The following is a 26,696-nucleotide window of genomic DNA, read 5'->3' on the forward strand; positions in this document are numbered from 1 at the left end:
ATTTTTTTATAGGCTATAGATTTTTAAATGTTGTTTTATGTTCTCTATGTTAGCCTACATTTCATATATTTCACAACACAAAACACAACATAGATCACAACAAGCCAGCCTCTGTGACTGTGCAGCCTGGTCAGAATCTGACCATCACCTGTCAGGTCTCTTATTCTGTGAGCAGCTACTTCACAGCTTGGATCAGACAGCCTGCAGGGAAAGGACTGGAGTGGATTAGTAGCGACAGCAACGTTAAAGATTCACTAAAGAACAAGTTCAGTATCAAGACAGACTCTTCCAGCAACACAGTGACTCTAAACAGACAGAATGTTCAGCCTGAAGACTCTGCTGTGTATTACTGTGCCAGAGAGTCACAACCCTGAACAAAACCCTTCAGTGCCTGAACACTTGTAACAAACCACCAGAGGAGGAGCCCTCAGACCATTAATGATTTCAGGACTTGTTCATTGTTAAAGAGAGAAACAGACATATTCAGAAATGAAAATTAAAAGGAATACTGAACTTGCTCAGCATCTGACAAAATGTGCACACGCATGTTTATGTAGCTAACGTTAGAGCCTCAAACCTCCATATATCATCTCAAAGGACATTACAGTTCCACACAAAGAAAATAGGACGCTAAGTGTCATGTAACTGTTGTTATACAGTGTAGTAGCATGTTATTTGTTGTTTGTTTCTATTAAAATGGATTTAAAAATACACACTTCAGTGTTATTGTAAAACTGATGAACTATTGTTAAAGTCTTAACATGATGCAGACTGGATTAAATAACTGACTGAAATAATGTTTGTGTTAACCTGTTGTACAAACACTGAAACATGGATTCTTGGATGAATGATTAATACAGTCAATAATCATTCTCCAGTTTGATCACAGTAACTGAGAGCCAGGTAAAATCCAGTTCCACATTGTGAGGAGGAGTCAATGCAAAACTCATTAGTTCTCCTACCTCTACTTATCTGACTGCAGAGAGGATGACAGAGAACAGTGGACACACAGTTCAACATGATGGACTACAGGACAGGACTGCTGCTTTTAGCTGTTTGCTGGACAGGTGAACATTTTTACACTTGGTGTAACTCAAATTAAAAACATACAACACTTACTTTCATTTTTTGTTGTGCCTTGACAGGTGTTGATGGTCAGACTCTGACTGAATCTGGACCAGCTGTTAAAAGGCCTGGAGAATCCCACAAATTGACCTGTACAGGCTCTGGATTCACATTCAGTGGCTACTGGATGCACTGGGTCAGACAGGCTCCTGGAAAAGGACTGGAGTGGGTCGCTGCTCATTATGATAGTAGCAACATCCACTACTCTCAGTCATTTCAAGGCCGCTTTACCATCTCCAGAGACAACAGCAGACAGCAGGTGTATCTGCAGATGAACAGCCTGAAGACTGAAGATTCTGCTGTTTATTATTGTGCCAGAGACTCACAGTGACTGGAGTTGGTTGAGCAGCTGTACAAAATCCTAAAGCACTCATCTTTGAAGCTGGTAGAGCTCAAACTTGATGTATTTTTTTAATGTTTATAATTGATATTATATATTTTATTTTTGTATAGGCTATAGATTTTTAAATGTTGTTTTATGATCACTATGTTAGCCTACATTCCATATATTTCACAACACAAAACACAACATAGATCACAACAAGCCAGCCTCTGTGACTGTGCAGCCTGGTCAGAATCTGACCATCACCTGTCAGGTCTCTTATTCTGTGAGCAGCTACTTCACAGATTGGATCAGACAGCCTGCAGGGAAAGGACTGGAGTGGATTGGAAGTAGAGCTGGATCCACCACATACTACAAAGATTCACTAAGGAACAAGTTCAGTATCGACTTAGACTCTTCCAGCAACACAGCGACTCTGAACTGACAGAACGTGCAGCCTGAAGACTCTGCTGTGTATTACTGTGCCAGACACTCACAGTAACACAAACCATCAGTAGACCTGAACAAAAACCCCTCAGAGCCTGAACACTTGTAGCATGAAGCCACCAGAGGAGGAGCCCTCAGACCACTAATGATTTCAGGACTTGTTCATTGTTAAAGAGAGAAACAAACATATTTATAAATGAAAAAGTAAAAGGAATACTGAACTTTCTCAGCACCTGACAAAACGCGCACACGCATGTTTATGTAGCTAACGTTAGAGCCTCAAACCTCCGTATATCATCTCAAAGGGCATTACAGTTCCACACAAAGAACATAGGAAGCTAAGTGTCATGTAACTGTTGTTATACAGTGTAGCAGCATGTTATTTGTTTCTATTAAAATGGATTTAAAAATACACACTTCAGTGTTATTGTAAAACTGATGAACTATTGTTAAAGTCTTAACATGATGCAGACTGGATTAAATAACTGACTGAAATAATGTTTGTGTTAACCTGTTGTACAAACACTGAAACATGGATTCTTGGATGAATGATTAATACAGTTAATAATCATTCTCCAGTTTGATCACAGTGACTGAGAGCCAGGTAAAATCCAGTTCCTCACTGAGAGGAGGAGTCAATGCAAAACTCATTAGTTCTCCTACCTCTACTTATCTGACTGCAGAGACGATGACAGAGAACAGTGGACACACAGTTCAACATGATGGACTACAGGACAGGACTGCTGCTTTTAGCTGTTTGCTGGACAGGTGAACATTTTTACACTTGGTGTAACTCAAATTAAAAACATACAACACTTACTTTCATTTTTTGTTGTGCCTTGACAGGTGTTGATGGTCAGACTCTGACTGAATCTGAACCAGCTGTTAAAAGGCCTGGAGAATCCCACAAATTGACCTGTACAGGCTCTGGATTCACATTCAGCAGCCACTGGATGAACTGGGTCAGACAGGCTCCTGGAAAAGGACTGGAGTGGATCGCTTTCATCACCACTGACAGTAGCAGCAAATACTACTCTCAGTCAGTCCAAGGCCGCTTCACCATCTCCAGAGACAACAGCAGACAGCAGGTGTATCTGCAGATGAACAGCCTGAAGACTGAAGATTCTGCTGTTTATTATTGTGCCAAAGACTCACAGTGACTGGAGTTGGTTGAGCAGCTGTACAAAATCCTAAAGCACTCATCTTTGAGGCTGGTAGAGCTCAAACTTGATGTATTTTTATAATGTTTATAATTGATATTATACATTTTATTTTTGTATAGGCTATAGATTTTTAAATGTTGTTTTATGTTCTCTATGTTAGCCTACATTCCATATATTTCACAACACAAAACACAGCATAGATCACAACAAGCCAGCCTCTGTGACTGTGCAGCCTGGTCAGAATCTGACCATCACCTGTCACGTCTCTTATTCTGTGAGCAGCTACTTCACAGCTTGGATCAGACAGCCTGCAGGGAAAGGACTGGAGTGGATTGGAAGTAGAGCTGGATCCACCACATACTACAAAGATTCACTAAGGAACAAGTTCAGTATCGACTTAGACTCTTCCAGCAACACAGCGACTCTAAACGGACAGAATGTGCAGCCTGAAGACTCTGCTGTGTATTACTGTGCCAGAGAGCCACAGTAACACAAACCATCAGTAGACCTGAACAAAAACCCCTCAGAGCCTGAACACTTGTAGCATGAAGCCACCAGAGGAGGAGCCCTCAGACCACTAATGATTTCAGTACCTGTTCACTGGTACTGAAATCATCTCCTAACAACTGTCTTATATTGTTTGTACTGTATGTCATATAACAGAAGAAAAGATTTGGACATTTCAAGAGTAGTTGGAATTTAATTATAAAGCCCAAAATAACAAATAACAATTTGTCTCACACATGTACAAGGTGCAACACCCTGTCAGAAAGAAAAAACCTCCACAAAAACCTGTTTTCAAATGGAAAAACAGAAAAACCTCAGGTAGAGCAACAGAATCAAGCCCCTCCTACAGTACTCGTGTATGAGGCTGGTAAAGCCCAAACATGACGTATTTTTACAATTATATTGAAGTGTGAACAGTTGACACAGCCAGCCTCTGTGACTGTGCAGCCTGGTCAGCGTCTGACCATCACCTGTCAGGTCTCTTATTCTGTGAGCAGCTACTTCACAGCTTGGATCAGACAGCCTGCAGGGAAAGGACTGGAGTGGATTGGAAGTGGACGGGTTGGATCCACCACATACTACAAAGATTCACTAAAGAACAAGTTCAGTATCAAGACAGACTCTTCCAGCAAAACAGTGACTCTAAACGGACAGAACGTGCAGCCTGAAGACTCTGCTGTGTATTACTGTGCCAGAGAGCCACAACCCTGAACAAAACCCCTCAGTGCCTGAACACTTGTAACAAACCACCAGAGGAGGAGCCCTCAGACCACTAATGATTTCAGGACTTGTTCATTGTTAAAGAGAGAAACAGACATATTCAGAAATGAAAATTAAAAGGAATACTGAACTTGCTCAGCATCTGACAAAACGTGCACACGCATGTTTATGTAGCTAACGTTAGAGCCTCAAACCTCCATATATCATCTCAAAGGACATTACAGTTCCACACAAAGAAAATAGGAAGCTAAGTGTCATGTAACTGTTGTTATACAGTGTAGCAGCATGTTATTTGTTGTTTGTTTCTATTAGAATGGATTTAAAAATACACACTTCAGTGTTATTGTAAAACTGATGAACTATTGTTAAAGTTTTAACATGATGCAGACTGGATTAAATAACTGACTGAAATAATGTTTGTGTTAACCTGTTGCACAAACACTGAAACATGGATTCTTGGATGAATGATTAATACAGTTAATAATCATTCTCCAGTTTGATCACAGTGACTGAGAGCCAGGTAAAATCCAGTTCCACACTGAGAGGAGGAGTCAATGCAAAACTCATTAGTTCTCCTACCTCTACTTATCTGACTGCAGAGAGGATGACAGAGAACAGTGGACACACAGTTCAACATGATGGACTACAGGACAGGACTGCTGCTTTTAGCTGTTTGCTGGACAGGTGAACATTTTTACACTTGGTGTAACTCAAATTAAAAACATACAACACTTACTTTCATTTTTTGTTGTGCCTTGACAGGTGTTGATGGTCAGACTCTGACTCAATCTGAACCAGCTGTTAAAAGGCCTGGAGAATCCCACAAATTGACCTGTACAGGCTCTGGATTCACATTCAGCAGCTACTATATGAACTGGGTCAGACAGGCTCCTGGAAAAGGACTGGAGTGGATCGCTGCTCAATATAGTAGCTACATCTACTACTCTCAGTCAGTCCAAGGCCGCTTCACCATCTCCAGAGACGACAGCCGACAGCAGGTGTATCTGCAGATGAACAGCCTGAAGACTGAAGATTCTGCTGTTTATTATTGTGCCAGACACTCACAGTGACTGGAGTTGGTTGAGCAGCTGTACAAAATCCTAAAGCACTCATCTTTGAGGCTGGTAGAGCTCAAACTTGGTGTATTTTTCTAATGTTTATAATGAATTTTATATATTTTATTTTTTTATATAGATTTTTAAATGTTGTTTGATGTTCTCTATGTTAGCCTACATTCCATATATTTCACAACACAAAACACAACATAGATCACAACAAGCCAGCCTCTGTGACTGTGCAGCCTGGTCAGAATCTGACCATCACCTGTCAGGTGTCCTATTCTGTGAGCAGCTACTACACAGCTTGGATCAGACAGCCTGCAGGGAAAGAACTGGAGTGGATTGGAAGTGGACGGGTTGGATCCACCACATACTACAAAGATTCACTAAAGAACAAGTTCAGTATCGACTTAGTTGCTTCCAGCAACAAAGCGACTCTAAACAGACAGAACGTGCAGCCTGAAGACTCTGCTGTGTATTACTGTGCCAGAGAGCCACAATCCTGAACAAAACCCTTCAGTGTCTGAACACTTGTAACAAACCACCAGAGGAGGAGCCCTCAGACCACTAATGATTTCAGGACTTGTTCATTGTTAAAGAGAGAAAAAGACATATTCAGAAATGAAAATTAAAAGGAATACTGAACTTGCTCAGCATCTGACAAAACGCGCACACGCATGTTTATGTAGCTAACGTTAGAGCCTCAAACCTCCGTATATCATCTCAAAGGACATTACAGTTCCACACAAAGACAATAGGACACTAAGTGTCATGTAACTGTTGTTATACAGTGTAGCAGCATGTTATTTGTTGTTTGTTTCTATTAAAATGGATTTAAAAATACACACTTCAGTGTTATTGTAAAACTGATGAACTATTGTTAAAGTCTTAATATGATGCAGACTGGATTAAATAACTGACTGAAATAATGTTTGTGTTAACCTGTTGCACAAACACTGAAACATGGATTCTTGGATGAATGATTAATACAGTGAATAATCATTCTCCAGTTTGATCACAGTGACTGAGAGCCAGGTAAAATCCAGTTCCACATTGAGAGGAGGAGTCAATGCAAAACTCATTAGTTCTCCTACCTCTACTTATCTGACTGCAGAGAGGATGACAGAGAACAGTGGACACACAGTTCAACATGATGGACTACAGGACAGGACTGCTGCTTTTAGCTGTTTGCTGGACAGGTGAACATTTTTACACTTGGTGTAACTCAAATTAAAAACATACAACACTTACTTTCAGTTTTTGTTGTGCCTTGACAGGTGTTGATGGTCAGACTCTGACTCAATCTGAACCAGCTGTTAAAAGGCCTGGAGAATCCCACAAATTGACCTGTACAGCCTCTGGATTCACATTCAGTGACTACTGGATGGCCTGGATCAGACAGGCTCCTGGAAAAGGACTGGAGTGGATCGCTGCTCATTATGATAGTAGCAACATCCTCTACTCTCAGTCAGTCCAAGGCCGCTTCACCATCTCCAGAGACAACAGCAGACAGCAGGTGTATCTGCAGATGAACAGCCTGAAGACTGAAGATTCTGCTGTTTATTATTGTGCCAGAGACTCACAGAGACTGCAGTTGGTTGAGCAGCTGTACAAAATCCTAAAGCACTCATCTGTGAAACTGGTAGAGCCCAAACTTGATGTATTTTTCTAATGTTTATAATTGATATTATACATTTTATTTTTGTATAGGCTATAGATTTTTAAATGTTGTTTTATGTTCTCTATGTTAGCCTACATTCCATATATTTCACAACACAAAACACAACATAGATCACAACAAGCCAGCCTCTGTGACTGTGCAGCCTGGTCAGCGTCTGACCATCACCTGTCAGGTCTCTTATTCTGTGAGCAGCTACTTCACAGCTTGGATCAGACAGCCTGCAGGGAAAGGACTGGAGTGGATTGGAAGTAGAGCTGGATCCACCACATACTACAAAGATTCACTAAAGAACAAGTTCAGTATCAAGACAGACTCTTCCAGCAAAACAGTGACTCTAAACGGACAGAACGTGCAGCCTGAAGACTCTGCTGTGTATTACTGTGCCAGAGAGCCACAATCCTGAACAAAACCCTTCAGTGTCTGAACACTTGTAACAAACCACCAGAGGAGGAGCCCTCAGACCACTAATGATTTCAGGACTTGTTCATTGTTAAAGAGAGAAACAGACATATTCAGAAATGAAAATTAAAAGGAATACTGAACTTGCTCAGCATCTGACAAAACGTGCACATGCATGTTTCTGTAGCTAACGTTAGAGCCTCAAACCTCCGTATATCATCTCAAAGGACATTACAGTTCCACACAAAGAAAATAGGACACTAAGTGTCATGTAACTGTTGTTATACAGTGTAGCAGCATGTTATTTGTTGTTTGTTTCTATTAAAATGGATTTAAAAATACACACTTCAGTGTTATTGTAAAACTGATGAACTATTGTTAAAGTCTTAACATGATGCAGACTGGATTAAATAACTGACTGAAATAATGTTTGTGTTAACCTGTTGCACAAACACTGAAACATGGATTCTTGGATGAATGATTAATACAGTGAATAATCATTCTCCAGTTTGATCACAGTGACTTAGAGCCAGGTAAAATCCAGTTCCACACTGAGAGGAGGAGTCAATGCAAAACTCATTAGTTCTCCTACCTCTACTTATCTGACTGCAGAGAGGATGACAGAGAACAGTGGACACACAGTTCAACATGATGGACTACAGGACAGGACTGCTGCTTTTAGCTGTTTGCTGGACAGGTGAACATTTTTACACTTGGTGTAACTCAAATTAAAAACATACAACACTTACTTTCATTTTTTCTTGTGCCTTGACAGGTGTTGATGGTCAGACTCTGACTGAATCTGGACCAGCTGTTAAAAGGCCTGGAGAATCCCACAAATTGACCTGTACAGGCTCTGGATTCACATTCAGCAGCTATTGGATGGCCTGGATCAGACAGGCTCCTGGAAAAGGACTGGAGTGGATCGCTGCTCAATATAGTAGCACCATCTCCTACTCTCAGTCAATTCAAGGCCGCTTCACCATCTCCAGAGACGACAGCAGACAGCAGGTGTATCTGCAGATGAACAGCCTGAAGACTGAAGATTCTGCTGTTTATTATTGTGCCAGAGACTCACAGTGACTGCAGTTGGTTGAGCAGCTGTACAAAATCCTACAGTACTCATCAGACCTCCAATAGTTCCCTCACACGATTGTCTTGATGTCATCAGTCTATCAATTATGTTAGAAATCATGCTACTGTTTCAGTGACAGGGATTTAGAGCCTTAGTACTCAAGACTGGTAATGAGCTTTGTTTAGTTGACATTAGAGGGAAATCAGAGCTTGATTCAAACTGTAAATGCAATTTGGTTTTGCCTACTGAGGTCATTTGAAGTTTAAAATTCATGCTCTGTATCAGCAACATCTCCTAACAACTGTCTTATATTGTTTGTACTGTATGTCACATAAGAGAAGAAAAGATTTGGACATTTCAAAAATAGTTGGAATTTAATTATAAAGCCCAAAATAACAAATAACAATTTGTCTCACACATGTACAAGGTGCAACACCCTGTCAGAAAGAAAAAACCTCCACAAAAACCTGTTTTCAAATGGAAAAACAGAAAAACCTCAGGTAGAGCAACAGAATCAAGCCCCTCCTACAGTACTCGTCTATGAGGCTGGTAAAGCCCAAACATGACGTATTTTTACAATTATATTGAAGTGTGAACAGTTGACACAGCCAGCCTCTGTGACTGTGCAGCCTGGTCAGCGTCTGACCATCACCTGTCAGGTCTCTTATTCTGTGAGCAGCTACTTCACAGCTTGGATCAGACAGCCTGCAGGGAAAGGACTGGAGTGGATTGGAAGTAGAGCTGGATCCACCACATACTACAAAGATTCACTAAAGAACAAGTTCAGTATCAAGACAGACTCTTCCAGCAAAACAGTGACTCTAAACAGACAGAATGTTCAGCCTGAAGACTCTGCTGTGTATTACTGTGCCAGAGACCCACAACCCTGAACAAAACCTCTCAGTGCCTGAACACTTGTAACAAACCACCAGAGGAGGAGCCCTCAGACCACTAATGATTTCAGGACTTGTTCATTGTTAAAGAGAGAAACAGACATATTCAGAAATGAAAATTAAAAGGAATACTGAACTTGCTCAGCATCTGACAAAACGTGCACACGCATGTTTATGTAGCTAACGTTAGAGCCTCAAACCTCCATATATCACCTCAAAGGACATTACAGTTCCACACAAAGAAAATAGGAAGCTAAGTGTCATGTAACTGTTGTTATACAGTGTAGCAGCATGTTATTTGTTGTTTGTTTCTATTAAAATGGATTTAAAAATACACACTTCAGTGTTATTGTAAAACTGATGAACTATTGTTAAAGTCTTAACATGATGCAGACTGGATTAAATAACTGACTGAAATAATGTTTGTGTTAACCTGTTGCACAAACACTGAAACATGGATTCTTGGATGAATGATTAATACAGTTAATAATCATTCTCCAGTTTGATCACAGTGACTTAGAGCCAGGTAAAATCCAGTTCCACACTGAGAGGAGGAGTCAATGCAAAACTCATTAGTTCTCCTACCTCTACTTATCTGACTGCAGAGAGGATGACAGAGAACAGTGGACACACAGTTCAACATGATGGACTACAGGACAGGACTGCTGCTTTTAGCTGTTTGCTGGACAGGTGAACATTTTTACACTTGGTGTAACTCAAATTAAAAACATACAACACTTACTTTCATTTTTTGTTGTGCCTTGACAGGTGTTGATGGTCAGACTCTGACTCAATCTGGACCTGCTGTTAAAAGGCCTGGAGAATCCCACAAATTGACCTGTACAGGCTCTGGATTCACATTCAGCAGCTATTGGATGGCCTGGATCAGACAGGCTCCTGGAAAAGGACTGGAGTGGATCGCTGCTCAATATAGTAGCACCATCTCCTACTCTCAGTCAATTCAAGGCCGCTTCACCATCTCCAGAGACGACAGCCGACAGCAGGTGTATCTGCAGATGAACAGCCTGAAGACTGAAGATTCTGCTGTTTATTATTGTGCCAGAGACTCACAGTGACTGGAGTTGGTTGAGCAGCTGTACAAAATCCTACAGTACTCATCTTTGAGGCTGGTAGAGCCCAAACTTGATGTACTTTTATAATGTTTACAATGAATATTATGTATTTAAATTTTTTTTTATAGATTTTTAAATGTTGTTTTATGATCACTATGTTAGCCTACATTCCATATATTTCACAACACAAAACACAACATAGATCACTTGTGAGACAGCACAACATTATTGAACTACTAAAAATATCATAGTCCTACCAATTCAAATGCAACGATGTTTGTAAATCATGTAGATTCTCAAAAATGAAAGAGAAAAATAATGTTGCAGTTTCCTTTACAAACTCACTTGAAGGCAGTCAGTGTCAAGTTTGTCTTTCCTCTCTTCCTTAAAAGGGAATCTAGAGGAAATAGATCTCAAGATGAACAGCAGGAGGCCTGACTGCTCCTCTGCAGTCTGCAAACACTGAGACAAAAAGACTTCATGCAAAATAAGAATCATCAGAGTTACGTTATTTACACTATTTACATGATGCTGGCTGTTGTTACTGTATTTCTGTTTCCAGAAAATATAGTGATAAGTGAGAATTGAAATTAGAATATCATGTGGAAAGCAAAGGTGATTCACAGCCATGTTTTCACTCTGCAGTTGTAATAACAGTCAACAGGCTCTTCTATTGGCTCCATTTAGACCAACACTAATGTGTCATAAGTTTGATTCTATGCAAACTCAGTGACCGTCCTGATTATTCAGCCATTAAACTGTCACATCAGGCCGTCAGTGGAGTTCACAGCACGTCAGTTTCAACATCAACCATGTTTTCTGTAGCTCTGCTGCTGCTGTTGGCAGCTGGATGTGAGTCTCTCTGGATTTGTCAAAGTCAACATTTCTTCATTTGCTGTATAACTTGATCATTGGCTACAAAAACATTTTCTTTTTTTAACAGGTGTGAAGTGTGATCAGTTGACACAGCCAGCCTCTGTGACTGTGCAGCCTGGTCAGAGTCTGACCATCACCTGTCAGGTCTCTTATTCTGTGAGTGACTACTACACAGCTTGGATCAGACAGCCTGCAGGGAAAGGACTGGAGTGGATTGGAAGCAAATTCACTGGAGCGTCATACTACAAAGATTCACTAAAGAACAAGTTCAGTATCGACATAGTTGCTTCCAGCAACACAGCGACTCTAAATGGACAGAAAGGGCAGCCTGAAGACTGAAAACCCCTCAGTGCCTGAACACTTGTAACAAACCACCAGAGGAGGAGCCCTCAGACCACTAATGATTTTAGGACTTGTTCATTGTTAAAGAGAGAAACAGACATATTTAGAAATGAAAATGAAAAGGAATATAACATTGTTCATTGTCATTGTAACATATAACAATAATAACTATAGTTTGTTTTGCTTTTATTCCTTCTGGGCTTTACTTTCTCTTAATGTTCTAAAATTACTTATGAACACTCAGTGATAAAATCAACAGTATAACATAAGAACCAGTGTCATGTAACTGCTGCTATACAGTGTAGCAGCTTGTTATTTGTTGTTTGTTTCTATTAAAATGGATTTAAAAATACACATTTCAGTGTTATTGTAAAACTGATGAACTATTGTTAAAGGCTTAACATGATGCAGACTGGATTAAATAACTGACTGAAATAATGTTTGTGTTAACCTGTTGCACAAACACTGAAACATGGATTCTTGGATGAATGATTAATACAGTTAATAATCATTCTCCAGTTTGATCACAGTGACTGAGAGCCAGGTAAAATCCAGTTCCACATTGAGAGGAGGAGTCAATGCAAAACTCATTAGTTCTCCTACCTCTACTTATCTGACTGCAGAGAGGATGACAGAGAACAGTGGACACACAGTTCAACATGATGGACTACAGGACAGGACTGCTGCTTTTAGCTGTTTGCTGGACAGGTGAACATTTTTACACTTGGTGTAACTCAAATTAAAAACATACAACACTTACTTTCATTTTTTGTTGTGCCTTGACAGGTGTTGATGGTCAGACTCTGACTCAATCTGAACCAGCTGTTAAAAGGCCTGGAGAATCCCACAAATTGACCTGTACAGGCTCTGGATTCACATTCAGCAGCTACTGGATGCACTGGGTCAGACAGGCTCCTGGAAAAGGACTGGAGTGGGTTTCCGCTATCAGATACGAAACTAGCCACATCTACTACTCTCAGTCAGTCCAAGGCCGCTTCACCATCTCCAGAGACAACAGCAGACAGCAGGTGTATCTGCAGATGAACAGCCTGAAGACTGAAGATTCTGCTGTTTATTATTGTGCCAGAGACTCACAGTGACTGGAGTTGGTTGAGCAGCTGTACAAAATCCTACAGTACTCATCAGACCTCCAATAACACTTGGATCATTACCATCCCATTAGGTTCCTATGCAATGGTAAAGTCGTTCAGATGTGCATTGTCACTTTTGAGTGGACACCCAGCAGCCAATCAGAATCTAGCAATCACCTTGACCACAGTAAAAGTGTCCTTGTATTATGATGTTCAGACAAGACATTTCATGCATAGGGATAAGTGATAACATTTGCAAAAAACAAAATAAACAGTACGCATCCATTCAAAAGTGGAAAAATACTGTTACCATGGATCAATAATACATTGTTGCCCATAAAGTTGGAATAAAATGTTTTTTACCTCTTCTCATGAAATGATTGTGACAATGTGATTTATTCTTAATAAATAAAGTGTATATCTTCTCAACTTTATTGATCAAACTCTTCCAAACATATCACAGTGAAACTTAAACCACAATTAACCTTTGCAAACTGTGTATTCAGGCTTTAACAAAACTGGGGGTATTGAACAATTATTCCAACTTTATGGGAAACAGTGTATATCTGTGACTTGTACAATCAAAACAAATAAACTGCCATCTGCTTTTTCAAGATTTTTAGGTTACGATCCAGGAAAACAAACACATTGTTTCCCACTAAAAACAATAATAAATATAGAAATGTTTTTTTAGATGAATATATTGTGTAATAATTCAACTGCAATATTTTATAATGCAAGCAGTTTGCAGGTATTTGGTATTCTAACCTGTTTCTCTGCTCTTGTACAAAACTCTGATACTGTTATCAAGGAACACTTCCATTTTTAATCCTGTAGAGAGAGGTCTATGGGAACTCTTCCCTCCGTATACTGTAATCACAATATTAAAAGCTGAGAAACAGAAAAAGAGCTGAGTATTTTAATGTATTTGTGTAGATTTTACTTGACTTCCTCTGCAGGTGGCATCACTACAGTGGCTGTAGAGGTAGTCAGATATTTTACTTTAGTAAAAGGACAAAGTCTGCTATGGCACTTTTGAGCATGTTGACTGAGAACAATCGTCAGAGCACTTTTTTTGAAGCATTAATTTTAACACAAATAGTCATCACAATCCACATCGGCATAATGAGGGACTTTCAGTACGTAAGAGGAATAATTCATTTTGCTGAAGTACTATGGGACAGGGTAGGCTGAATGCACTGGCTATGCTGTCTATTGAGCGGAATGTCATCCAGAATGATCCATGATCTTAAGACTTGTGTATAATTTGATGTTACACCATCTCATGGCATGAAAGAAAATCCTTGACAAAAAACATTTTTTGTTGTTAATCTAATATCAGTGCACATTTTAACCATAACCTTTCAAATTCCACTGGCCCGCTTGTGGGCCATGCAGGGTAGGTTTAGAGTTAGGGTCAATGAAGTCTATTACATGCATGTTATAAAGGGTTAGGGGTTGGGTGTAAAGTTAAGCAGTTAAAGATAATTCTAGTAAGAAATTATGGATCTCCTCCCTGTGAGGAGGAGTCAATGCAAAACTCAGATGTCTTCCACCTCTACTTATCTGACTGCAGAGAGGATGACAGAGAACAGTGGACACACAGTTGAACATAATGGACTGTAGGACAGGACTGCTGCTCTTAACTATCTGCTGGGCAGGTGAAGATATCCACAGACCTAAACCTTACACAGTTTATATTTGTGTCAACAGCATATTTCGCTTGATGTGTATTCATTCTCTTGACAGGTGTTGATGGTCAGACTCTGACTGAATCTGAACCAGCTGTTAAAAGGCCTGGAGAATCCCACAAATTGACCTGTACAGCCTCTGGATTGTCATTCAGCAGCTACGCTATGAACTGGGTCAGACAGGCTCCTGGAAAAGGACTGGAGTGGATCGCTTACATCAGCAGTGGCAGTAGCAGCAAATACTACTCTCAGTCAGTCCAAGGCCGCTTCACCATCTCCAGAGACAACAGCAGACAGCAGCTGTATCTGCAGATGAACAGCCTGAAGACTGAAGATTCTGCTGTTTATTATTGTGCTCGATACTCACAGTGACTGGAGTTGGTTGAGCAGCTGTACAAAATCCTAAAGTATCTTTCAGCCCAAGTATGAAGCATTCTTCAAAGTACACTTTATTTTTATTTTTGATTTATGTATATATTTGTATGTATTTTTTATACTACATAATATTACATTACATATATACATGCATATCTTTAAATAATGCATTATATGAAATCATAACTATTGTTTCTGAGAAATATGATTATTAAATATTAATACAATAAACAAAAAGAATAAATATCACTTGTTCATACAAGTTCTTCTATCAATTAAGAAACACTAATGTCTGTAATCTAAGTTGAAAACATAATGCTACAGCTTCTTTTATAAGGCTAGAGAGCAAGTAGATGAATAAATAAATGCTGCAATACAAAAAAGCTGTTCACTCATTGTTGATGATGAATCTGATATAGGAGAGATTCAGAGTGAATCAATTCTTTCAGGAAAACAGCTCACATCATATTTAAAGTGGGTTTGAAATGTGAAAACATGCCAAACACACTGGCACACATGGCTTATAGCAAGCAACATTCTTGGTGTTTGCTGCTTTTGTTTCTGTGTGTGCACACCATCATAGTTGATGCAAAGCTGATTTTAATCAGTATGTTTCCCATTATCCATGATTCATGATAATATTCACATTAAGAACAAGAATAATGATTATTAATGGTCATATGATGTTTTCATTATGAATTCTTCTCAGTTAGACCAACGCTGATGTTTCACATGTTGATTCTATGCAAACTCAGTGACCTTCCTCATTACTCAGCTATAAAAACTTCACATCAGGCCGTCAGTGGAGTTCACAGCACGTCAGTTTCAGCATCAACCATGTTTTCTGTAGCTCTGCTGCTGCTGTTGGCAGCTGGATGTGAGTCTCTCTGGATTTGTTCAAACATTTTTCATTTGCTGTATAACTTGATTGTTTGTTCCAAAACATTTTCTTTTTTTAACAGGTGTGAAGTGTGAACAGTTGACACAGCCAGCCTCTGTGACTGTGCAGCCTGGTCAGAGTCTGACCATCACCTGTCAGGTCTCTTATTCTATGAGCGGCTACTACACAGCTTGGATCAGACAGCCTGCAGGGAAAGGACTGGAGTGGATTGGAGTGAAATACACTGGAGGTTCATACTACAAAGATTCACTAAAGAACAAGTTCAGTATCGACTTAGACTCTTCCAGCAACACAGCGACTCTAAACGGACAGAATGTGCAGCCTGAAGACTCTGCTGTGTATTACTGTGCCAGAGAGCCACAGTAACACAAACCATCAGTAGACCTGAACAAAAACCCCTCAGAGCCTGAACACTTGTAGCATGAAGCCACCAGAGGAGGAGCCCTCAGACCACTAATGATTTCAGGACCTGTTCACTGTTAAAGAGACAAACAGACATCTACAAAAGAATATTGTGCCAGAGACTTACAGTGACTGGAGTTGGTTGAGCAGCTGTACAAAATCCTAAACTACTCATCTTAGAGGCTGGTAGAGCATTAAGTATTTTTAGTACTTAATTGTATCTTTCATTTTTCATATTATTTTTTAAATCTTGTTTTATATTCTGTACTTTACTGAGAAATATTATCAAACTTTGTTATCAACTTTGATTGACTTCTCTTACTAATAGGAGATACTCACATCTGGTGTTCTCATTGATCTTAACTGAGTGATGCTTGAACCCTGGACTCAACAAAAGCTTAATGTAACACTCATGCTGCTCATGTACACTGGATATTGTGATAGCTGAAGCTTTTCTACCCTAAAAAAGTCAGGCGTTAACTTGATTTCTCATCAGCAGTGACTGCAGCTCCATCCGTCAGTGTCAGTTTATCTCAGCAGACAAAAGTAGATCTCAAGATGTACAGCAGAAGGAAGGAGCTGCTCCTCTACAGTCTGTAAACCCAGACGCCTTAAACCAGAACCAAACCTGAAAACCAGCAGCATTAGACTTTTTACATGATCTTGGCTACTGTCACTCAATTTCTGTTAATAATCATATCAATCACATAATCAATAAGCACACTAAGTAATCTGCAGTTACAAAAAAAAGCTGTGTTGTTAGGGTCTGATGAAGAAGGGATTCACAGTAAATAAATTCTTTCTAACAGGTGACATCATATTTTAAGTGGGTTTAAAATGTAAATATGAAGCCATGTTTAAAAATGGCCCATAGAAAGCAACATTCCTGGTGGTTGCTCCTTTTGTTTCCATGTGTGCACATAATCATAGTTGCTGCAATTCTGGTTTAAATGAATATGATTCATATGATCCATGATTCATGTTTATGTTTACATTAAGAATAGTAAAATGATCCTTTTGTTTGCAATTTTAAGTATTTGTATGTTACATCACATGCAACACATTATGGAATAAAAGATTTATAAACTGTTTAATGTTATAATTATCTATCTTCTACTGAATGCAAAAAAAAAAACAAAGTTAACAGGTTGTTTCCTTTCTATAAATTCAGGAACAATTTCAAAATGTTATAATTGAGTGTGTAATGAAATTAAAATATCATATTTAAAGCTGAGGTGATTCACAGGCATGCTTTCACTGTGCAGATATAATAACAGTCAACAGACTCTTCTATTGGCTCCACTTAAACCAACACTGATGTTTCACATGTTGATTCTATGCAAACTCAGTGACCTTCCTCATTACTCAGCTATAAAAACTTCACATCAGGCCGTCAGTGGAGTTCACAGCACATCAGTTTCAGCATCAACCATGTTTTCTGTAGCTCTGCTGCTGCTGTTGGCAGCTGGATGTGAGTCTCTCTGGATTTGTTCAAGTCAAAAGTTCTTCATTTGCTGTATAACTTGATTGTTTGTTCCAAAACATTTTCTTTTTTTAACAGGTGTGAAGTGTGAACAGTTGACACAGCCAGCCTCTGTGACTGTGCAGCCTGGTCAGAGTCTGACCATCACCTGTCAGGTCTCTTATTCTGTGAGTGACTACTACACAGCTTGGATCAGACAGCCTGCAGGGAAAGGACTGGAGTGGATTAGTCGCGACAGCGACGTTAAAGATTCACTAAAGAACAAGTTCAGTATCGACTTAGACTCTTCCAGCAACACAGTGACTCTAAACGGACAGAATGTGCAGCCTGAAGACTCTGCTGTGTATTACTGTGCCAGAGAGCCACAGTAACACAAACCATCAGTAGACCTGAACAAAAACCCCACAGAGCCTGAACACTTGTAGCATGAAGCCACCAGAGGAGGAGCCCTCAGACCACTAATGATTTCAGGACCACTTTCTTTAGATTTCATAAATGTTTCTTAATATAATTTAAAAGCATATATTCATATCACTTAAAATCCACTGATTTTATAAAATCTCTGATACATCATTGTATGTAAATATCACCTTTAAAGTGACTTTGTTTTGAAAGCTTGCAATCTAATTACAGTAGAAATGAATCCTCAAAAAGATTCTCTTCTATGAAACCCTTTGAAAACACACTTTATCTGAATCTTGACTGCGTTAGTAATTAACTGCCTTTCTAGCTGAATCAGAAGTCTTCAGCCAAGTTCATGGTGATGTTAATTAATTAGTCAAACTACAGGAAAATAATTTTCATTAACAATCAAAAGTGTTTTTGTCAGTGATTCAAGTTCCACCTTCTCTTTGTGTGAGATGAAGAGAAACACCTCAACATTTCATCCTCACTTTGAGTCATTTAATATACTTCAGTCAGCTGATTTACCATCAACAGTATGTAAATTTGCCACACTGTGTGGTGCCTTATAAAGAGCTGAAGAGTGTGAGCATGAGTGTCAGTGAGAGGACAGAGCAGCCCACATAAGTTCCGCTTCAGCATCAACTATGTTCCCTGTAACTCTGATACTTTTGCTGGCAGCTGGATCCTGTGAGGAGCTTTCACTGGATTCACACTAATACACACATTAGCTACATAGAAAAGTCAGATGAATGATGGAGATAATGTTGATTTATGTTTCCACAGGTGTGAACAGTATTGATCTCCTCCAGCCAGACTCAGTGGCTGTTCAGCCTGGACAGTCTTTGACCATCACCTGTCAGGTGTCTGGTTATTCTCTGACTGATGACAACTATGCAGCAGGTTGGATCAGACAGCGTGAAGGAAAACAAATGGACTGGATTTTTCATCGTAGGGGTGGAGGAGACTTCTACCAAAATGATGCTCTGAAGAACAAGTTCCTTTACCACACACACACCTCTACTCGTTCAGTGACATTAACAGGACAGAATCTGCAGCCTGAAGACACAGCTGTTTATTACTGTGTCCGTCAGCCCACAGTGATACAAACCACCAACAGACCCGTACAAATACTCATCAACCATGTGACTCAGATACACTCACATGTTGTTAAAGTAAATTTAAATAGATAAATAAATTATTCAATAGAGTTACTTTTTTGAAAAATGTGATTTCACCTTACTACAAGGACATGAGGTTTTGTATATGTATACTCATATTATGATGTTTACACAAGACATGAGGACTATTTCATGCAATGAACAGTAAGCATCCATTTAAAAAGTGAAGAGATACAGTTACTGCCATCTGCTTTTACAAAATTTTAAGGTTTTGATCCAGGAAATGAAACATTTTGATCTCCACTAAAAAGCTAGAAGTGTTTTTCAGATGAATATATTGTGTAATAATTCAACTGCAGTATTTCCAGGTATTTGATATTTTTACCTGTTCCACTACTCTTGTATAAAACTCTGATATTGTTATTAAAGAACACTTTCATTTCTAAACCTATGGAAACTCTTCCCTCTTTGTACTGTAATCACACCAATAACAGCTAAGAAACAGAGGAGGAGTTGAGTGTAAAAGTCCTGCATACAAAATATAGTTTAAACTCCCACAAATAAAAGTATTCATTGTGCAGAATGGCCCATTTCAGAATCATCTATATTTTATTACTGGAAGATATTAGTGATGCATTTCTGTGTTCATCACATTTAATGTTATTGGTTCTCCATAACAAATTCAAAGCATTTACAGGGACAGTTGGTATAAGTAGGCTAACTGGGCTAAACCCTTCCTATGTTCTACAATATAGATGAAAAAATATAGTCAAAAAAATCCCCTTAGAACTGTTTTAGAATTTCATTGAACGTAGAGCAGCAAAGTATAAAAAGCCCAAATAGCTTCTGTTCATCTTGGTGGTTTTATGTGAGTGAGCCCCTTCATTTATTGATCCTTTGGGTTACAGCCATTCAGCCCACAGGCCACTGGCTTTTGACCAGTGACAGCAGACGCACAGAGTAATGGTGTGTACAGTGAGGTGCTAATGTTACGTCATTTGTGCTCGGGCGGCAATGGTGGGCATTTAATGAATGAGGTGAGCTATTGAGAAAAATTGGAAGTGAAAAGATTGGATTATCTCTACAACACGAAAACACATTTTATAATTATATACAGATGAATATTTTCATGATCACAGTATTCCTGAACTTATGTGTTGAACAATAAACCAAATTTAAGCCATTATGTTACTAATATTAGTCAGTCAAATTTTAGAAAAAGAAATGTCATAGATCCATTAAGAAAAATATAATGACTGAGTGGAATAGATATGGAGATACAAATGTTTCATATCACTTCATATCATTTGCTAGCTGTCAGATTGTTTAAATGCTGTTTCATCTTGTTTTATGCTGTGGTAAAGTCCCTTGAATTTGACTTGAAAAGCAGAATGTGATGTAGGAGGAGCTAAGTGTGAAAAAGATCATATTTAAAGGTGGATTTGTGGATTTGAAAGCATGAGCACACTCTGAACATGGCTTACAGAAAGCTTACACTCGTAGTGGTTTCTCTGTTTGTTTTGACTGGTGGTGATAGTCAGACCATAACATAGTCTGAACCAGCAGTTAGAAAACCTGGAGAATCCCACAGACTCACCTGCACAACATCTGGATTTAGCTTTAGTAGCTCAGTTTGGAACTGGGTCAGACAGGCTCCTGGAAAAGGACTGGAGTGGATCGCTTTCATACACACAGCTAGTAGTCCTATCTATTACTCCCAGTCAGTCCAGGGTAGATTCACCATCTCCAGAGACGACTCCAGCAGTAAAGTCTATCTGCAGATGAACAGTCTGAAGACTGAGGACACAGCAGTGTATTACTGTGCCAGAGGCACAGTGAGAGACAATAACAGGATAGTGTTACAAAAACTACTTCCTCTATTTACCACCACCACTTGGAACTGCATCAAATTTAATAAAGTAAATATGATGACATTTGAAAACGTTTTTTGCCAAATAAATTCTACCAAGTTGACTCTAGACTCCATGCTGAACCACAACAGCTCATATTTAGACAATTAAGTTTATATTTTGATTTTGGAAAAACAGTAACAGTAACTTTATGAGTTTTAAACCCAATTACAGCAGCATTACTGTAACACACAATGATTGAATTACAGTCGCATTTTAGGCAATGAAATCATATATCCAAATATGTTGAACGCGAAAGTTAACGTCCAATACAAGTTCACATTACAATCCCATTAATCAACTTCAGTCTGGCCAAAGGAGAAAAAAACAGCATAGTAAGTCTTGGCTCATAAATAATTAAAGCGTGTTGATTACTTTTAGAGCAAAACTAAAATGCTACACAGAATTCATTCATTTGACTGGAATCTAAATTTACTATTTGTTTACTTTATTTGTCCAAGTTCAATACATAGTAGGCAGAAATGATGTCCACTCCAATTCTCTCCTCTCTGTGAGGAGGAGTCAATGCAAAACTCAGATGTCTTCCACCTCTACTTATCTGACTGCAGAGAGGATGACAGAGAACAGTGGACACACAGTTGAACATGATGGACTGTAGGACAGGACTGCTGCTCTTAACTATCTGCTGGGCAGGTGAAGATATCCACAGACCTAAACCTTACACAGTTTATACTTGTGTCAACAGCATATTTCACTTGATGTGTATTCATTCACTTGACAGGTGTTGATGGTCAGACTCTGACTCAATCTGGACCAGCTGTTAAAAGGCCTGGAGAATCCCACAAATTGACCTGTACAACCTCTGGATTCACATTCAGTGACTACGCTATGAACTGGGTCAGACAGGCTCCTGGGAAAGGACTGGAGTGGATCGCTTATATAGACACAGCTAGTCGTCCTATCTATTACTCCCAGTCAGTCCAGGGTAGATTCACCATCTCCAGAGACGACTCCAGCAGTAAACTCTATCTGCAGATGAACAGTCTGAAGACTGAGGACACAGCAGTGTATTACTGTGCCAGACGCACAGTGAGAGACAATAACAGGATAGTGTTACAAAAACTACTTCCTCTGTTTACCACCACCATTGGCAACATTCAGTTTTCTCACTATCGCTTATTTTATAATACTGATACTGTGATAAATTACACTGATATATATTCTGAGTAGTGACTGAATCTTGAAGTTCTATTTTGTCTCATTTGACTCAATTTTAAAGTGATTTACGACTGACACAAATATAGTGGGAAAAGAAATAGATTTCCTTAAATTTCTTTTTAAGAAAATCGTGAAACATGAAAATGTAGTTTTGTGTTATTGGTAAATAAATCGTAAATGGTCTGTATTTGTATCGTGCCTTTCGAGTCAGTTCGACTACTCAAAGTATCACATCCTTTTCATCCAGTCACACGTCATTCAAACAAAAGGAATCTAGGTTGTAGGAGACTATTTTTTCGCACTCATCAACACTCAACACAATTGATGAACGAGCCACAGAGGCTAAAAGATGTATAAAAAGACACATGTCTTTATAACTACATGCATGAAGACCATTTATGTGACACAAACATTTACACTTCAGTTACATCTACAAATAAAAAACTTCCACCTGATTTGAAGGTTGTACACAAAATTATGAAAATAGTTACCTTGCACATCACCAAATCTACAAAAACATCCAAAAGTGCTGTAATGTAGCTAATGCAGATGTGACAAAGAACTCTTTTCCAGCTGAACTCAGATACATCAAGTCTCCTGCTTCTTTGAAATCTCATTTTAAAACTTTTGTCTTTGTGAAAACTTTTGTTTAATATATCTTTTTATTTATACTACTACTTCTTTTTAATTCCTATGTGCTTATGTCTCTGATATTACTGTCATTTTATTTAATTTTTATTTTATTTATCTAAAATTAAAAAGTTCTGCATCATATGATATTCAGTTTTTGTACATTAACCGTCACTAATTTCATGAGTTTTAAGACATATTTATACAGTAAATCATATCATAGCAGCGCCACAGGTTTGTTAAATTATCTGTCTAGATGGTGAGTGTGTATAAGATCTTTCATAGAAATATGTTCTGTAAAAAATGCTTTAAAAAGGCATTCTCTACCAGTCGGCTCTAGAGGACACAGTGTTAACACCTTCAGTTAATTCTAATGATATTCAAAAGATTATTCAACAACATGCAAATAAAGGGCACTCATAAGGAAGTGAAGTGTATTTCTCTGTGAGTGTCAGTGAGAGGACAGAAGAGCTCACATCAGTTCAGCTTCAACATCAACCATGTTCTCTGTAGCTCTGATGCTGCTGGTTTCCTTTTCCACAGGTGTGAACAGTATTGATCTCCTCCAGCCAGACTCAATGGCTGTTCAGCCTGGACAGTCTTTGACCATCACCTGTCAGGTGTCTGGTTATTCTCTGACTGATAACAACTATGCAGCAGGTTGGATCAGACAGCGTGAAGGAAAACAAATGGACTGGATTTCCCATCAGTGGGGTGGAGGTACGCTTCATCAAAATGATGCTCTGAAGAACAAGTTCAGCTACAGCAGAGACACTTCTGCTCGAACAGTGACTCTAAAAGGACAGAATCTGCAGCCTGAAGACACAGCTGTTTATTACTGTGTCCGTCGGCCCACAGTGATACAAACCACCAACAGACCTGCACAAATACTCATCAACCATGTGACTCAAATACACTCACATGTTCTAAACGTGAACATTATTCCATGTAGATCTAATGTGACTTCCACTGCAGCTGACATCTGTATCAAACAACTTTGCCTTAATATAAGAGCTTTAGGGAAGTAATGTTTCCTGTTTCATTGGGTAGAAAATGACATCTGACAAAGCTCACTTCAACTGGAGCTTTATCTCATCACAGATACACAAATAGGATCCATTTTCCTTTTGTAATTTCACCAATATTAAAAGAAAATAGCTTTAAACTTTTACACCATCAGTTAAAGATTGACATTGTACTGAAGAAAGTAGCTGCCAGGACTTTGATGCTTCACAGTTTCCTCTGCTGTTTTAGAGATTCTCTGCTCATGGAAATGTATCTGTGTCACACGTTCCCTATTTAAACCTGTAGAGGGAGGTCTATGCAAACTCTTCCTCTCTTATAAACACACCATCAGTCACTTGTGGCACAAAACTGGGACAGTTTTTAACATTTTAGAAACACTGAGTCCAGAGAGCTCTGAACTACAGTGTTTATCACAGAATGGACAATAAAATGATCAGGAGTTTATCATTTCTAGTTACTATTCATGGTGAGAAAATGTATTCTGACTAAAATGTCCAACCTGTGATTTACAATTTATTAATTATTATTATTATTATTATTATTAGCATCAAGTTTATTATTGATAATAGGATGAATAGAGATTATTGTAGATGATTTGGCTCATCTGTTGCCCAACATGCTTCCAGGGAGTAATGTGAAACAATGATGCCAACAAACCAATTTTGAATAAACCTTGTTGGAAAATGAGCCAAATTTGGGAACTAAAATTAACATGTTGAAGATGTATTAAAAGCAAGATGGGAAATTAGGTTGATTTTAATACTAAGTGACATTTTGCATAAAAGAAATGAAAACATGCCAAACACACTTTAAATTGACTGACTTAGAGGAATAAATCCTGAACAATGATTCAGCATTTTCACCAAACAAAGACTGAAAGCTAAGTCCAGTCTACTTCTCTCCTCCCTGTGAGGAGGAGTTAATGCAAAACTTAGATGTCTTCCACCTCTACTTATCTGACTGCAGAGAGGATGACAGAGAACAGTGGACACACAGTTGAACATGATGGACTGTAGGACAGGACTGCTGCTCTTAACTATCTGCTGGGCAGGTGAAGATATCCACAGACCTAAACCTTACACAGTTTATATTTGTGTCAACAGCATATTTCACTTGATGTGTATTCATTCTCTTGACAGGTGTTGATGGTCAGACTCTGACTGAATCTGAACCAGCTGTTAAAAGGCCTGGAGAATCCCACAAATTGACCTGTACAGCCTCTGGATTCTCATTCAGCGGCTACCATATGAACTGGGTCAGACAGGCTCCTGGAAAAGGACTGGAGTGGATCGCTTTCATCAGCAGTGGCAGTAGCGACACATACTACTCTCAGTCAGTCCAAGGCCGCTTCACCATCTCCAGAGACAACAGCAGACAGCAGCTGTATCTGCAGATGAACAGCCTGAAGACTGAAGATTCTGCTGTTTATTATTGTGCCAGACACTCACAGTGACTGGAGTTGGTTGAGCAGCTGTACAAAATCCTACAGTATCTTTCAGCCCAAGTATGAAGCATTCTTCAAAGTACACTTTATCTTTCTTTTTGATTTATGTATATATTTGTATATATTATTGTATACTACATAATATTGCATTACATATATACATGCATATCTTTAAATAATGCATTATATGAAATCATAACTATTGTTTCTGATAAATATTATTATCAAACATTAATACAATAAACAAAAAGAATAAATATCACTTGTTCATACAAGTTCTTCTATCAATTAAGAAACACTAATGTCTGTAATCTATGTTGAAAACATAATGATACAGTTTCTTTTATAGGGCTAGAGAGCAAGTAGATGAATAAATAAATGCTGCAATACAAAAAAGCTGTTCACACATTGTTGATGATGAATCTGATATAGGAGAGATTCAGAGTGAATCAGTTCTTTCAGGAAAACAGCTCACATCATATTTAAAGTGGGTTTGAAATGTGAAAACATGCCAAACACACTGGCACACATGGCTTATAGCAAGCAACATTCTTGGTGTTTGCTGCTTTTGTTTCTGTGTGTGCACACCATCATAGTTGATGCAAAGCTGATTTTAATCAGTATGTTTCCCATTATCCACGATTCATGATAATATTCACATTAAGAATAAGAATAATGATTATTTATGATTATATAATGTTTTCATTATGAATTCTTCTCAGTTAGACCAATGCTGATGTTTCACATGTTGATTCTATGCAAACTCAGTGACCTTCCTCATTACTCAGCTATAAAAACTTCACATCAGGCCGTCAGTGGAGTTCACAGCACGTCAGTTTCAGCATCAACCATGTTTTCTGTAGCTCTGCTGCTGCTGTTGGCAGCTGGATGTGAGTCTCTCTGGATTTGTTGAAGTCAAAAGTTCTTCATTTGCTGTATAACTTGATTGTTTGTTCCAAAACATTTTCTTTTTTTAACAGGTGTGAAGTGTGAACAGTTGACACAGCCAGCCTCTGTGACTGTGCAGCCTGGTCAGCGTCTGACCATCACCTGTCAGGTCTCTTATTCTGTGAGTGACTACTACACAGCTTGGATCAGACAGCCTGCAGGGAAAGGACTGGAGTGGATTGGAAGTGCAGCTGCTGGATACACCACATCCTACAAAGATTCACTAAAGAACAAGTTCAGTATCGACTTAGACTCTTCCAGCAAAACAGTGACTCTAAACGGACAGAATGTGCAGCCTGAAGACTCTGCTGTGTATTACTGTGCCAGAGAGCCACAGTGACACAAACCATCAGTAGACCTAAACAAAAACCCCTCAGAGCCTGAACACTCGTAGCATGAAGCCACCAGAGGA

General features: G+C 38.9%; 5 gene segments (V, D, J or C); all 5 read left to right on the forward strand.

Annotated features, from left to right (window-relative positions):
• The first annotated feature begins 11,275 nt into the window (after positions 1–11,275).
• LOC139216350 (Ig heavy chain V region 5A-like) lies at positions 11,276–11,678 on the forward strand. The segment is given in 2 exon segments: positions 11,276–11,315; positions 11,407–11,678. Coding segments are annotated over 2 exon segments (312 nt in total).
• A 2,486-nt stretch (positions 11,679–14,164) lies between these two features.
• Positions 14,165–14,835, forward strand: LOC139216352 (immunoglobulin heavy variable 3-30-3-like). The segment is given in 2 exon segments: positions 14,165–14,171; positions 14,522–14,835. Coding segments are annotated over 2 exon segments (321 nt in total).
• Positions 14,836–15,675: 840 nt separating this feature from the next.
• Positions 15,676–16,105, forward strand: LOC139216808 (Ig heavy chain V region 5A-like). The segment is given in 2 exon segments: positions 15,676–15,715; positions 15,801–16,105. Coding segments are annotated over 2 exon segments (345 nt in total).
• Positions 16,106–17,572: 1,467 nt separating this feature from the next.
• LOC139216353 (Ig heavy chain V region 5A-like) lies at positions 17,573–17,995 on the forward strand. The segment is given in 2 exon segments: positions 17,573–17,612; positions 17,703–17,995. Coding segments are annotated over 2 exon segments (333 nt in total).
• An 8,191-nt stretch (positions 17,996–26,186) lies between these two features.
• Positions 26,187–26,624, forward strand: LOC139216853 (Ig heavy chain V region XIG14-like). The segment is given in 2 exon segments: positions 26,187–26,226; positions 26,317–26,624. Coding segments are annotated over 2 exon segments (348 nt in total).
• Positions 26,625–26,696: the final 72 nt, after the last annotated feature.

The sequence above is a fragment of the Pempheris klunzingeri genome, chromosome 17 (assembly GCF_042242105.1).
Source record: "Pempheris klunzingeri isolate RE-2024b chromosome 17, fPemKlu1.hap1, whole genome shotgun sequence".
Lineage (NCBI taxonomy): Eukaryota > Metazoa > Chordata > Actinopteri > Acropomatiformes > Pempheridae > Pempheris > Pempheris klunzingeri.